The sequence below is a fragment of the Carcharodon carcharias genome, chromosome 5 (genome assembly GCF_017639515.1).
Source record: "Carcharodon carcharias isolate sCarCar2 chromosome 5, sCarCar2.pri, whole genome shotgun sequence".
Taxonomy (NCBI): domain Eukaryota; kingdom Metazoa; phylum Chordata; class Chondrichthyes; order Lamniformes; family Lamnidae; genus Carcharodon; species Carcharodon carcharias.
The window spans coordinates 14,543,954-14,559,939 of NC_054471.1; the positions used below are offsets into that span (position 1 = coordinate 14,543,954).

The 15,986-nt window shown below is 42.7% G+C and overlaps 1 protein-coding gene across 2 annotated transcripts in view; it reads left to right on the top strand.

Moving 5' to 3' along the window:
* The window catches only part of abcc10 (ATP-binding cassette, sub-family C (CFTR/MRP), member 10), a 310,704-nt gene that overhangs the window by 243,542 nt on the left and 51,176 nt on the right, over positions 1 to 15,986 (top strand). For both annotated transcript variants that reach the window (XM_041187839.1, XM_041187840.1), the window contains one exon: positions 9,614 to 9,785. In XM_041187839.1, coding sequence (XP_041043773.1) covers positions 9,614 to 9,785 — 172 coding nt within the window. The remainder of the gene's footprint in view (positions 1 to 9,613; positions 9,786 to 15,986) is intronic.

The following is a 15,986-nucleotide window of genomic DNA, read 5'->3' on the forward strand; positions in this document are numbered from 1 at the left end:
TGATTTATTCTCTGTCCTGCAGTATAGCTACTGTTAGGGGGCCTAGAGACTACTCCCACTAGTGTCTTCTTCCCCTTGTTATTTCTTACCTCTACCCATATGGATTCTATATCCGATTCTAGATAATTTCTTGCTATCATACTTATTTCATCTCGTACTAACAAAGCTACCCCACCACCCTTTCCTTCCTGCCTATCCTTTTGAAAAGTCACATCATCTTGAATATTTAATTCCCAGTTTGATCTCCTTGTGACCATGTCTCCGTAATGGCTTTAAGATCATATCCATTGACATCCATTGGTGCCGTTAATTCATGTATTTTGTTCTAAATACATGCATTTAAGTAAAGAGCCATTAACTTTGCCTTTTTACCATTTTTTTCCCCCTTAGACCCTATTTGCTGCTGTTTTTTTTTATGTTTGTTAACTCTGTCCCTCCCTCTCACACTCTGGGTATCATTACCTAAATAGCTGCCCTGCAATGCTGCCACATCCTTTTGCTTTGCAAGCTTACGTATCCCTCTCTCCAGAACCCCCGCCCCCCCTTTATTTAGTTTAAAGCCCTCTATACAGCCATGGTTATTCAATTCACTAGGACATTAGTCCCAGCGGGGTTCAAGATAAGCCGTGAGAGCAAGGTGGTGAGTTGAAATGGAAAGCGAGGGTCATGGTTGCGGACAGAATGAAGCTGTTCCACAGAGCTTTAGCCTCCCCAGGGTAAAGGAGACTGCATTGTGAGCAGCGAATGCAGTGGACTAAATTGAAAGAAGTGCAAGTAAATGGCTGCTTCACCTGGAACGAGTCAAACAATTATAGGCCAGTTAGTCTTACATTGGTGGTGAGCAAATTGGTAGAATCAATCCTGAGAGATAGGATTAACTGTCATGTGGAAAGGCATGGACTAGTCAGGGATGGTCAGCATGGATTTGTTAAAGGAAGGTCTTGCCTCACAAATTTGATTGAATTCTTTGAGGAAGTGACAAGAAGGGTTGATGAAGGTAGTGCAGTGGATGTTGTGTACATGGATTTTAGCAAGGCAGTTGACAAGGTCCCACATGGCAGATTGGTCAGGAAAGTAAAAGCCCATGGGATTCAGGGTAATGTGGCAAACTGGATAAAAGGTTGGCTTTGTAACAGGAAACAAAGGGTAATGGTCGATTGATGTCCTTGTGAATGGAAAGTTATCTCAAGCGGTGTTCCACAGGGCTCAGTGTTGGGACCCTTGCTGTTTGCGTTATATGTTAATGATTTGGATGTGAACATGGGGGGCACGATTGGGAAATTTGCAGATGACACAAAGATTGGCCGAGTAGTGGATAGTGTAGAGGATAGCCATAATCTCCAGAACGATATAGATGGGTTGGTGGAGTGGGTGGTAAAGTGGCAGATGAATTTTAACATAGAGGATTGTGAGGTCATACATTTAGGAAGGTCAAACAGTTACAAGGATTACAAAATAAATGGGAATATACTAAGAGGGGAGATGAAGTGAGAGATCTTGGCGTACAAGTACACAGGTCCCTGAAGGCAGCAGTTCAAGTAGACAAGATTGTAAAGAAGGCATATTGGCAGAGGTATAGAATATAAAAGTAAGGATATAATGTTGGAATTGTATAAAACACTGGTGAGACCACAACTGGACTATTGTGTGCAGTTCTGGTCATCACATTACAGGAAGATGTTAAAGCTCTGGAGAGGAGTGCAGAGGAGGTTTACAAGAATGTTGCCAGGGTTGGAAAAATGTAGCTACGAGGAGAGATTGGATAGGTTGGGGTTATTTTCCTTAGCACAATGAAGGCTGAGAGGTGACTTGATTGAGGTGTACAAAATTATGAGGGGAATAGATAGAGTGGACAGGATAAAATTGTTTCACTTGATGGAGAATTCTAGAACTAGGTTCAAGATAAGTGGCAGAAGGTGTCGGGGGGACATGAGGAAAAACTTTATTACGCAGAGGGTATTGTGTGTCTGGAATTCGCTGTCCAAGTTGGTGGTAGAGGCAGAAACTCTAAACTCTTTTAAAAAGTACCTGGACCTGCATCTTAAGTGCTGTAAGCTGCAGGGCTATGGGCCTGGTGCAGGAAGGTGGGATTAGAAAGGGCACCTGCGTGTCCTCGGGCTGGCATGGACAAGATGGGCCGAACGGCCTCCTTCTGTGCTGTAACTTTTCTATGGTTCTATGGAGTGTTTGGAGCCTTGGACAGTGAGGGGCAGATGTTATATCTCCTGAAATTGCATGGGAAGATGCCATGGGAAGGGAATGAGGTGTGATAGAGGAGTCGACCAGGGTGTCACGGAGGGGAACAGTCCCTATGAAATGTTGACGGAGGGAGGGAAGGTGTGTTTGGTGGTAGTGTCATGCTGGAGCTGACAGAAATGGCGGAGGATGATCCTTTCTATACAGGTGTCAAGTGTGGACAAGGGGAACCCAATCATGATTCTGGGAGGGAGGGGAAGGGGTGAGGGCAGAAGTGCGGGAAATTGGTCCGACGTGATTGAAGGCTCTGTCAATCACAGTCAGGAGGAAACCTTGGTTCAGGATAAAGGAAGGCATGTCAGAAGCACCTTTGTGGAAGATAGCATCATCGGAACAGATGCAACAGAGAAACTGGGAGAATGGGATGGAGTCTTTCCAGGAAACAGGCAGGAGGCGTGATCAAGGTAGCTGTGGGAGTCTTGGGCTTGTAATGAATATTGGCACCAGAAATAGAGACAGAAAAGTCAAGCAAGGGCAGGGAAGCATTGGAGCTGGACCCTGTGAATGTGAGAGAGGGTAGAAATTGGAAGCAAAATTCATGATTTTTTTCAGGTCCAGACAAGAGCATGAAGTGGCACCGATATCGCCTACGGTGTACCAAGAAAATAGTTGTGGGAGGGGGCCTGAGTAGGACTGGAGCAAGGAATGTTCTACATACCCCACCAAAAGACAGGCTTAACTGGGCCCCATGCAGGTACCCATAGGCACACCTTTTATTTGGAGGAAGTGAGACAAGTTAAAGCAGAAATTGATCAATGAAAGAACAAGTTCAGTCAGGCAGAGGTGAGTGGTGGTGGATGAGGATTGTTCGGGCCTCTGTTCAAGGGAGAAGCGGAGAGCCCTCAGACCATCCTGGTGGGGGATGGAGGTATAGAGGGATTGGATGTCCATAGTGAAGAGGACTCCCTTTGTTGTGAATTTAACTCCTTTATTCAAAAAGGCAGGGAGACAGAAAGCAGAAAACTACAGGACAGTTGGTTTAACACCTGTCATGGGGAAATGTTAGAAGCGATTATTAAAACCTTTATAACAAGACACTTAGAAAAATGTAAAGTAATCAGGCAGAGTCAATAAGGTTTTGTGAGAGGAAATCATGTTTAACCAATTTATTGGAGTTCTTTGAAGAAGTAACAGATGCTGTGGATAAAGGAGGGAATATCCTGTACTTAGGTTTCCAGAAGGCATTTGATAAGGTGCCACATCAAAGCTTATTGCAGAAAATAAAAGCTCATGGTGTAGGGGTATCAGATTGGCATGGATAGAAGATTGGCTAGCTAACAGGAAGCAGAGTGTAGGCATAAATGAGTCATTTTCTAGTTGGCAAGATGTAACAAATGGTGTGCCACAGGGATCAGTGCTGGGCCCTCAACTTTTTACAATGACTTGGATGAATTTGCTGATGACACAAAGATGGGTGGGAATGTATGTTGTGAAGAGGACATATGGAGGCTACAAAGGGATATGGGTTAAGTGAGCGGACGAAGATCTAGCAAATGAAGTATAATATGGGAAAATGTGAACTTGACCATTTTGACAGAAAAAATAAAAGAGAAGCATACTATCTAAACGGTGAGAGATTGCTGAGCTCTGAGTTGCAGAGAGATCTGGGTGTCCAAGTGCATGAATCACAATATCTAGTATGCAGGTAACTAGAAAGCTAATAGAATGTTATTGTTTATTGTGAGGGGAAGTGAGTACAAGAATAGGGAGATTATGATTCAGTGATACAGGATATTGGTGAGGCCATATCTGGAGTAACATAATATAAGAATATAACATAAGAAATAGGAGCAAGAGTATGCCACAAGGCCCCTCAAGCCAGCTCCACCATCGAATAAGATTATGGCTGATCTGGTTGTGTTTTGAATTCCACATTCCAATCTACCCCTGACAGCCCTTTGCTGAACAAGAATCTATCTACCTTTGCCTTAAAAATATTCAGTGACACCGCTTCCACTGCCTGCTGAGGCAGAGAGTTCCAAAGTTGCACAACCCTCTGAGAGAAAAAAATTTCTCCTCATCTCTGTCCTAAAAGGGCAATCCCTAATTTTAAAGCAGTGCCCCCTAGTTCTGGATTCACCCACAAGAGGAAACATCCTTTCGACGTCTACCTTGTCAATACCGTTCAGGATCTTATATACTTCAACCAAGTCACCCCTCATTCTTCTAAACTCCAGTGGAACCAAGCCCAGTCTGTCTAACCTTTCCTCATAAGACAACCTGCTCATTCCAGGTATCAATCTAGTAAACCTCCTCCAATGTGTTTACATCCTCCCTTAAATAATGAGACCAAAACTGCACATAGTATTCGAAAAGTGGCCTCACCACTGCCCTGTATAATGCACTGTACTGTGTACAGTATTAGTCTCCTTATTTAAGGAAGGATGTAAGTGTGTTGGAAGCAGTTCTGAGAAGGTTTACCAGACTAATACCTGGAGTGGGAGGGTTAACTTATGAGGAAATGTTGGACAGGCTAGACTTGTATCTGTTGGAGTTTAGAAGAGTAAGAGGTGACTTGATTGAAACATATATAAATGTAATATTAACAAGTAATGTTAAAAAGACAAGCCTTAAGGCTTTGTGCCTTAACGCGAGGAGCATTCGCAATAAAGTGGATGAATTAACCGCGCAAATAGATGTAAACAGGTATATTATAGTCGGGATTATGGAGACATGGCTGCAGGGTGACCAGGAATAGGAACTGAACATCCAGGGGTATTCAGTATTTAGGAAGGACAGAAAAAAAGGAAAAGGCGGTGGAGTTGCATTGCTGGTTAAAGAGGAAATTAACGCAATAGTGAGCAAAGATATTAGCTCAGACGATGTGGAATCTGTATGGGTACAGCTGAGAAATACTAAGGGGCTAAAAACATTAGTGGGGGTTGTATATAGACCCCCAAACTGTGGTGGTGATGTTGAGAATAGTATTAAACAGGAAATTAGAGATGCATGCAATAAAGGAACATCTGTAATTATGGGTGACTTTGATCTGCATATAGATTGAGCAAATCAAATTAGTAACAATACCGTAGAGGAGGAATTCCTGGAGTATATACGGGATGGTTTTCTGGACCAAGACGTTGAAGAACCAACTAGAGAACAAGCCATCTTCTACTGGGCATTATGTAATGAGAAAGGAATAATTGGCAATCTAGTTGTGCGAGGCCCCTTGGGATGAGCGACCATAATATGATAGAATTCTTCATCAAGATGGAGAGTGACGTGGTTGATTCCGAAACTAGGGTCCTGAATCTTAATAAAGGAAACTACGATGGTATGAGGGGTAAGTTGGCTATGATAGATTGGGAAACGTTGCTTAAAGGGATGACGGTGGATAGGCAATGGCAAACATTCAAAGAACACATGGGTGAACTGCAACAATTGTTTGTTCCTGTCTGGCGCAAAAGTAAAACAGGAAAGGTGGCCAAACCATGGCTTACAAGGGAAATTTGAGATAGTATTAGACCCAAGGAAGAGACATACAGATGGGCTAAAAAAAAACAACAGACCTGAGGATTGGGAGCACTTTAGAATTCAGCAAAGGAGGACCAAGGGGTTAATTAAGAAGGGAAAAATAGAGTACGAGAGTAAGCTTGCAGGAAACATAAAAACTGACTGTAAAAGTTTCTATAGGTATGTGAAGAGAAAAAGATTGGTGAAGACAAATGTAGGTCCCTTAATGTAGGTCAGAAACAGGGAAATTTATAATGGGGAACAAAGAAATGGCTGACCAACTAAATCCATACTTTGGCTCTGTCTTCACAAAGGGGGACATAAATAACATGGCAGAAATGTTGGGGAACACAGGGTTTAGTGAGAGGGAGGAACTGAAAGAAGTCAGTATTAGTAGGGAGATGGTGTTGGGGAAATTGATGGGATAAAGGCCGATAAATCCCCGGGGCCTGATAATCTACATCCCAGAATACTTAAGGAAGTGGCCCTAGAAAAAGTGGATGTATTGGTGTTCATCTTCCAAGATCCTATAGACTCTGGAACAGTTCCTACAGATTGGAGGGTAGCTAATGTAACTCCCACTATTTAAAAAGGGAGGTAGAGAGAAAACAGGGAATTATAGACCAGTCAGCCTGACGTCGGTAGTGGGGAAAATTCTAGAGTCCATTATAAATGAATCAGTAGCTGAGCATGTGGAGAACAGTGGCAGAATCAGACACAGTCAGCAAGGATTTATGAAAGAGAAATCATGCTTGACAAACCACTGGAATTTTTCGATGATGTAACTAGTATGTTTATGAGGGGGAGCCAGTGGATGTGGTTTATTTGGACTTTCAGAAGGCTTTCGACAAAGTCCCACATAAGAGATTAGCGTGTAAAATTAAAGCGCATGGAATTGGGGTTAGTGTATTGAGATGGATAGGAAACTGGTTGGCAGACATGAGACAAAGAGTAGAAATAAATTGGTCTTTTTCTGAATGACAGGCAGTGACTAGTGGGGTACCGCAGGAATCGATACTGGGACCCCAGTTATTCACAATGTATATTAATGATTTAGATGAGGGAACTAAATGTAATATCTCCAAATTTGCAGATGACAAAGCTGGGTGGGAGGGTGAGCTGTGAGGAGGATGCAGAGATGCTTCAGTGTGATTTGAACAAGCTGAATGAGTGGACAAATGCATGGTAGATGCAATATAATGTGGATAAATGTGAGGTTATCCACTTTGGTAGCAAAAACAGGAAGGCAGATTATTATCTGAATGGCTATAAATTGAGAGAAGGGAATGTGTAACGAGACCTGGGTGTCCTCGTACACCAGTCGCTGAAGGTAAGCATGCAGGTGCAGCAGGCGGTAAAGAAGACAAATGGTATGTTGGCCTTCATTGCAAGAGGATTCAAATACAGGAGCAGGGATGTCTTGCTGCAATTTTACAGGGCCTTGGTGAGACGACACCTGGAATGTTATGTGCAGATTTGGTCTCCTTATCTGAGGAAGGATGTTCTTGCTATGGAGGGAGTGCAGTGAATGTTTACCAGACTGATTCCTGGGATGGTAGGAATGACATTTGAGGAGAGATTGAGTCGGTTAGGATTATATTCGTTGGAGTTCAGAAGAATGAGGGGGGATTTCATAGAAACCTATAAAATTCTAACAGGACTAATCAGGGTAGATGCAGGAAGGATGTTCCCGATCGTGGGGGAGTCCAGAACCAGGGGTCGCAGCCTGAGAATATGGGGTAGACCATTTAGGACTGAGATGAGGAGAAATTTCTTCACCCAGAGAGTGGTGAGACTGTGGAATTCACTACCACAGAAAGTAGTTGAGGCCAAAACATTGTATGTTTTCAAGAAGGAGTTCGATATAGCTCTTGGGGCGAAAGGGATCAAAGGATATGGGGAGAAAGTGGGAGCAGACTATTGAGTTGGATGATCAGCCATGATCATAATGAATGGCTGAGCAGGCTTGAAGGGCCAAATGGCCTACTCCTGCTCCTAGTTTCTATGTTTCCATATAAGATCCTGAAGAGTCATGAGAAGGTGAATGTGAAAGAATCCAGAACTAGAGGTCATTAATTAAAAATAAGGAGTTACCCATTTAAGACAGAGGTGAGGAGAAATGTTTTCTCTGAGAGTTGTGAGTCTTTGGAACTCTCTTCCTCAAAAGGCAGTGGAAGCAGAGTCTTTGAATATTTTTAAGGCAGTGGGAGATAGATTCTTGACAACAAGGGCTGATAGATTATTGTGGGTAGGGAGGAATGTGGAGTTGAGGTTACAATCAGATCAGCCATGATCTTATCGAATGGCGGAGCAGGCTCAAGGAGTTGAGTGGCCTACTCCTGCTCCTAATTTGTATGTTCATAGGTGGCAGTTAATGCCAGGAAACTGGAAATAGTTGAAGTGTACTGTTGGATAATGCATGTTTTATTAACCACACACTCAACCTGTCCTGCCACCTTCAATGACTTATGCACATATACCACCAGGCCCCTCTACTCCTGCATCTCCTTCAGAATTGTACCCTTTATTTTATAATATTCCAATCAACATTAATGACTTCACATTTCTCTCCATTGAACTTCATCTGCCACTTGTCCGCCTATTCCATCAACTTTTCTATGTCGCTTTGAAGTTCTACACTGTCTTCCTCGCAGTTCACAATGCTTCCAAGTTTCGTATCATCTGCGGGTTTTGAAACTGCTCTGTACACCAAGGCCTAGGTGTTTCATATATAACAGGAAAGCAAGGGTCCCGATACCGATCCTTGGGGAATTCCAATGCAAACCTTTGTCCAGTCCAAAAAACACCCATTCACCACCACTCTCTGTTTCTTGTCACTCAGCCAATTTCATATCCATGTTGCTACTGTCCCTTTTATTCCATGAGCTCTAACTTAGCCCACAGGTTGTTGTCCGACACTGTTTCAAACACCTTTGAAATTCCACGTACACCACATCAACAGCATTTCCCTAATCGACCCTCTCGGTTACCTCTTCAAAAAGCTCCAGCAAATCAGCTAAATACGATTTTCCCTTAACAAATCCATGCTGCCTCTCCTTATTTAACCCACATATGCACACGTGACTATTGATTTTGTCCCGAATTATTGGTTCTAGAACCAAAGTTAACCTGACTAGCCTGTAGTTGCTGGGCATATTTTTACACCCTTTTTTGAACAAGTGTTTGGTCCTCTCGTACCACTCTTTGGTCTAAGGAAGATTGAAAAATTATGAACAGTGCCATAAGGACGGTACATGTAATTGACGTTCCTCGAACTGGAATGATTCTTGTCAAGTATCCTGCACCCTCTCTTTAACCCTCACTTCCTTTCTAAAGCATGGTGCCCAAAATTAGACACAATATTCCAGTTAAGGCCTAACTAACCAGTGTTTTATAAAGGTTTATCATGACTTCCTTGCTTTTGCACTCAATGTGTCTATCCCATATGCTTTATTAACCACTTTCTCAGCCTACCCTGCCACCTTAAATGTTTTGTGCACATCTTTTCCCAGATCTCACTGCTCCTGCAAGCCCCCCGCTTAGAATTGTACCTTTATTTTCAGATTCCATCTCCTCATTCTTCATAGCAAAATGCTTCACATCACACTTCCCTGCGTTAAATTTCATCTGCTACATGTTCACCCACCTTCACATTTGTCGAGGGAGAACAATCTCTTGGAAGGATTGGCAGTGGATGTTAACACTTCAAGTTGTGATGCATGATTGAATAATGAATTATTTTCTATGTGGCAACACTTAATGCCATGGCAAATAATTCAAGGCATGTGCACAATACGAGGGTGTTTCTGAGTGAGAGGTGATAAGGCTCTAATATAATGCCATACTTCTTGTGAAATTGGTCGATAGTAGCTTGCTGTCTAACACACTCCATTTATGTTGACAGATCTCACTCCAAAGGAAAGATTTCACCACAAATCAAGTACTACCTCACTGTCTATGGCTGCATTGCTGTACTAAATACTGTATTCACAGCAGCCCGAGCATTTCTCTTCGCCTATGGAGCAATTTGTGCTGCAGTGATTATTCACAACAGGCTTTTACTTCAGGTGTTAAAGGTCAGTTTCTCAACCCTGGATCCTAGGGTTCCAAATCTTTCAAAGTTTGATTGATATATTTATTTATAACTATATATCTTTCAACTTTCTACTTCAATATATAAGAGTGAGACCAGCGAATCTCCCAGGTTTGACCCCCACTCCATTCAGTTCTTGATCTATGTTATGACCACAGCCGATGTTAATTGCTGTACAAATGGGGAGGCGGTGGCATAGTGGCATTGTCACTGGACTAGTAATTCAGAGACCCACAATATTGCTCTGGGGACCTGGGTTCGAATCCCACCATGGCAGATGAAGAAGTTTGAATTCAATAAAAACCTGGAATTAAAAATCTAATGATAACTATTATTAAAGTATGACCATCTAATGATGATCGTGAAACCATTGGTGATTGTTATAAAAACCCATCTGGTTCAGGGAAGGAAATCTGCTAGTCTGGCCTACATGTAATTCCAGACCCACAGCTACGTGTTGACTCTTAAAAATGCCCTCTGAATGAGGGCAGTTAGGGATGGGCATAAAATGCTGGCCTTACCAGCGATGCCCACATCCCATGAATTAATAAAAAAAAAATCCCAGAGGGAAACTTGGCTTATGGGCCATACCCTTTTTTGTTGTATTCTGAAAATGAGAAGTAGGTCTGCTGATCTCAACAGTAAAAGGTCACCTCACACTTTTGGGATTTGAAATATTACAAGTAAAAGTTTTATTAACAAGAATAAAAGAAAACTTAAGCACACAAGGTTACAGTTGTACAATTAAGATTAGCCTTATAACACATTCTCCCAAAAAGACCTTCAGGCAACACTGCCTTATAGATGCTTAACTATAAAAAAACCCATTAATATTACTCAAGACAAACTGCTGTAGCTTCAATAAAGGCATACCTCATGACCTGTAAATCTCTTTCACTCTGCTGTGAAAATCCAAACTTCAGAATAAAACTGCTTTTTTCAGCCAAAGACTTTTCTGACTTGATTGGATAGTTGATTCAAACTGCCTCCTCTCTAAGCCCACAGTTCCAGTTGCTACATCTCACAGTTTCAGCACAACAGCCAAAGCAGCTCCAGCTATAGTCACCACAGGTGAAACAGCTTCAGCTATCCTAAGCTCTCCACAGTAACTCTAAATACTTTTTTTCCCCTTTCATCTCAGTTCAATTGTTTATTTCCTTTCATCCTTTTGTTCAATTGTTTTATGCTGAATTGCGATCACATATAAAGAAAGTCAGCACCCGCTGTGGAGGAGGGCAGGGAGGGAGGTGGACATCCTTGTTAGCCTGCCCTTGGCCTGGCCAAGGGGCCATAAATAGGGCCAAGCAGCGGGCAGTTGACGGTGGTCGTCTGAACCGACTCTGCTCTTATTCCGCTGCAATGTTTGCGGCCGGGCATTCTTGGGGTATTCATGGGCCACTGGCATTAGTACTGGCATAGAAGAGAGCTGTTCTGGTAAGATGGGCTTCACATGAACTGTGCTGGGACCAGAATCGGATAACTGGAGCTGTAATGAAGGCTTTAAACTAAATAGAAGGGGAAGGGTTCTGGAGAGGGGATACGTGGACTTTGAAAGTAAAAGGATATGGCAGTCTTGCAGCGCAGTTATTTAGGTAATGATACCCAAAGTGTGATAGGAAGGGACAGAGTGTACAAATATAAAAAAAACTGCAGCAAATATAGTCAAAGGGGGAAAAAATGGTCAAAAAGGCAAAATTAATGGCTCTTTACTTAAATGCATGTGGTATTCGGAACAAAATAAATGAATTAACGGCACAAATAAAGGTTAATGGATATGATCTTATAGCCATTACGGGCTCATGGTTACAAGGAGATCAAAGCTGGGAACTAAATATTCAGGGGTATGTGACTTTTTGAAAGGACAGGCAGGAAGAAAAGGCTGGTAGGGTAGCTTTTTGTTAGTACAAGATGGAATAATTATGAGAGCAAGAAATGAGCTTGGATTGGAAGATGTAGAATCCATATGGGTGGAGGTAAGAAATAACAAGACGAAGAAGATACTGATGAGAGTAGTGAATAGGCCTCCTAACAGTAGCTGTACTGCAGGACAGAGAATAAATCAGGAGATAATGAGGGCATGTAAAAATCTAGTACATTAATCATGGGAGACTTTAATCTTCATGTAGGTTGGGAAAATCAAATTGGCAGAGGTAGCCAGGAGCAAGAATTCATAGAATGTATTTGGGACATTTTCCTAGAACAACATGTTGTGGATCCAACCATGAATGAGGCTATTTTGGATCTGGTAATGTGTAATGAGGTAGTTTTAATAAATTATCCCGGAGTGAAAGATCCCCTAAGAAACAATGACCATAATATGATTGAACTTAGCATTCAGTTTGAGAGTAAGAAACCTGGGTCGGAAACAACCATGCTAAGCTTAGATAAGGGTAATTGCAAAGGGATAAGGGCAGAATTGGCTGGAGTGGACTGGGAAAGGAGTTTCGCAGAAAAGACAGTTGTTGAACAATGGCAGAAGTTTAAGAAAATAGTTCATGACTCACAACAAAGATATATCCCTGTGAGGAAGAAGGATTCTAGGAAGGGGATAAACTGACCATGTTTAACCTAGGAAGTTGAGGATAATGTCAAGTTGAAAGAAAAAAACATACAATGTGGCAAAGATTAGTGGTAAGACAGAGGATTGGGAAAGTTTTAAAAACCAACAAATGATGACCAAAAAATAATAAAGAGGGAGAAAATAAAATTTGAGGATAAACGAGCAAGTAATATAAAAGCTGACAGTAAGAGCTTCTTTAAATATATTAAAAGGAAGAGAGAGGCCAAAGTGAACATAGGCCCCTTAGAGAATGAGGCTGGGGAAATAATAATGGGGAACCAGGAAATGGGAGAGGAGTTGAACAAATAATTTGCATCAGTCTTCATGGTAGAAGACACTAACAACATTCCTAAAATACTAAATAATTAAGGGACAAAAGTGGTGGAGGAAATAAATACAATAACTATCATTGGAGAAAAAGTTCTAAGGAAACTAATGGGGCTAAAGGCTGATAAGTCCCCTGGACCTGATGGGTTTCATCTTAGGATAGTAAAGGAAGTAGCTACAGGGATAGTGGATGCACTGGTAGTAATCTTCCAAGAATCCTTAGATTCTGGAAACGTTCCAGAGGATTGGAAAACTGCCAATGTAACACCCTTATTCAAAAAGGGAGGGAGACAATAAAACGGAACTATAGGCCAGTTAGCTTAACATCTGTTATTGGGAAAACATTAGAGTCTATTCTAAATGATGTAATAGCAAAACATTTAGAAATACATATTTTTTTTTTATTCATTCTCGAGATTTGGGCTTCACTGGCTGGGCTAGCATTTATTGCTCATCCCTAGTTGCCCTTGAGAAGGTGATGGTGTGCTGCCTTCTTGAACTGCTGCAATCCATGTGGTGTACACCCACACTGCTGTTAGGAAGGGAGTTCCAGGATTTTGACCCAGCGACCATCTACAAGATACAGTGCAGGAGTTTACCAAGGTTCCTCAGACAGCACCTTCCAAACCCACAGCCACTACCTTCAAGAAGGACAAAGGCAGCAGACACCACCCTCCTGACTTGGAAATATATCACCATTCCTTCATTGCCACTGGGTCAAAATCCTGGAACTCCCTACCGAACTGCACTGTGTGTGTACCTACACCACATGGACCGCAGCAGTTGAAGCAGGCAGCTCACAGCCACCTTCTCAAGGGTAATTAGGAATGGGCAATAAATGTCCATCAACAAGAGTGGCTTGATAACACTACTACTGATCGAGCTGGCTAAGTCCTAAATGACATAGCTGCTAGACTGGGTCTGCGGCATGTGGTGACACAACCAACAAGAGGGAAAAACATACTTGACCTGATCCTTGCCTACGTGCCTGCTGCAAAGACATCTGTCCATGACAGTATCGGTCAGAGTGACCATCACACAATCATCGTGGAGGCGAAGTCCCACCTTCAGATATGATTTGGCCAGAGTGGACTGGGAGCAGCTGCTTTTTGGTAAATCTGCATCAGAGCAGTGGGACTCATTCAAGAAGGAAATAGGAAGCTTACAGGACCAACGTATTCCAGTAAAGACAAAGGGTGGGATCAACAATTCCAGGGAACCCTGAATGTCGAGGGATATTCAGGATTGGATAAAGAGAAAAAGGGAGGCAGATACCGAGGCCTCAAAACAGTGGAAGCCCGAGAGGAGAAAAGAATGTGTAGGGGGGAACTTAAAAAGGAAATTAGGAGAGCAAAAAGGGGGCATGAAAAAGCATTGGCAGATAAAATAAAGGAAAATCCAAAGTTATTTTACAAGTACATTAAGAGTAAGAGGATAACTAGGGAAAGAGTAGGACCCATTAAGGACCATAGTGGTAACTTGTGTGTGGAGCCAGAAGACGTAGGTAGGGTTCTAAGTGAATACTTTGTGTTGGTGGTCACAAGTGAGACGGACAATGTAGGTATGGAAATCAGGCAGAAGGGCTGTGATATCATCAAAGAAATTAGCATAGAAAGGGAGAAGGTTATATGTGGTCTAGCAGGTTTAAAAGTAGATAAATCTCCAGGCCTGGATGAAATGTGTTCCAGGCTGTTGAGTGAGGCAAGGGAGGAGATAGCAGGGGCGTTAGCATTAATTTTCAAAACCCCTCTGGCCATAGGAGAGGTGCCAGAGGACTGGAGGACAGCTAATGTGGTACCGTTATTCAAGAAGGGAGGAAGGGATAAACCAGGGAACTACAGGCCAGTCAGTCTAACCTCAGTGGTGGGGAAACAATTGGAAGCAATTCTGAGGGACAGAATTAATCTATACTTGGAGAGGCAGGGATTAATAAAGGACAGTCAGCATGGTTTTGTTAAGGGGAGGTCATGCCTGACCAATTTGATTGAAATTTTCAAAGAGGTGACCAGGTGTGTAAATGAGGACAATGCATTTGACCTAGTCTACTTGGACTTCAGTAAGGCTTTTGATAAGGTCCCGCATGGGAGACTGATAACAAAGGTAAGAGCCCATGGGATCCAAGGCAATTTGGCAAATTGGATCCAGAACTGGCTGAGTGGCAAGAAGCAGAGGGTGATGGTCGATGGGTGTTTTTGTGACTGGATGCCTGTGACCAGTGGGGTTCCACAGGGATCGGTGTTCGGTCCCTTGCTGTTTGTGGTATATATAAACGATTTAGATTTGAATGTAGGCAGGTCAATAAGCAGGTTCGAGGATGACACGAAAATTGGTGGGGTGGTAAATAATCCAGATAAGTGTGAGGTGATGCACTTGAGCAGCACAAATAAGGCAGAGGAATACACGATGAATGGTCGGACCCTGGGAAGTATCAAGGATCAGAGGGACCTTGGTGTGTATGTCCACCGGGACAGGTAGATAATGTGGTTAAGAAGGCATATGGGATACCTGCCTTTATTAGCCGAGGCATAAAATATAATAGCAGGGAGGTTATGCTGGGACTGTATAAAATGCTGGTTAGGCCACAGCTGGAATATTGCGTGCAGTTCTGGAATCCGCATTATAGGAAGGATGTGATTACACTAGAGAGAGAGCAGAGGAGGTTTACCAGGACGTTGCCTGGGCTGGAGAGTTTTAGTTATGAGGAGAGATTGGATAGACTGGGGTTATTTTCCCTGGAGCAGAGGAGATTGAGGGGGGACATGATTCATGTGTATAAAATTATGAGGGGCAGAGATAGTGGAGACAGGAAGGAACTTTTCCCCTTGGTGGAGGGTTCAATAACCAGGGGGCATAGATTTAAGGTAAGGGGCAGGAGGTTTAGAGAGGATGTGAGGAAGAATTTTTTCATCCAGATGGTGGTGGGAATCTGGAACTCACTGCCTGAAAGGGTCGTAGAGGTGGAAACCCACATAACATTTAAGAAGTATTTGTATGTGCACTTGCGATGCCATGACATACAAGGCTATGGGTCTAGTGCGGGAAAATGGGATTAGAATAGTTAGATACTTGTTTGACCAGCGCAGACTCGATGGGCCAAAGGGCCTTTTTCTGTGCTGTCGACCTCCATGACTCTATGATTATGACTTCACATTGAGGATACCCTCCCTCGTGTTGTGTGGCACCACCTCCGTGCTAAATGGGATAGATTTCAAACAGATCTAGCAACTCAAGACTGGGCATCCTTGAGGCGCTGTGGGCCATCAGCAGTAGCAGAATTGTACTCAAACACAATTTAAC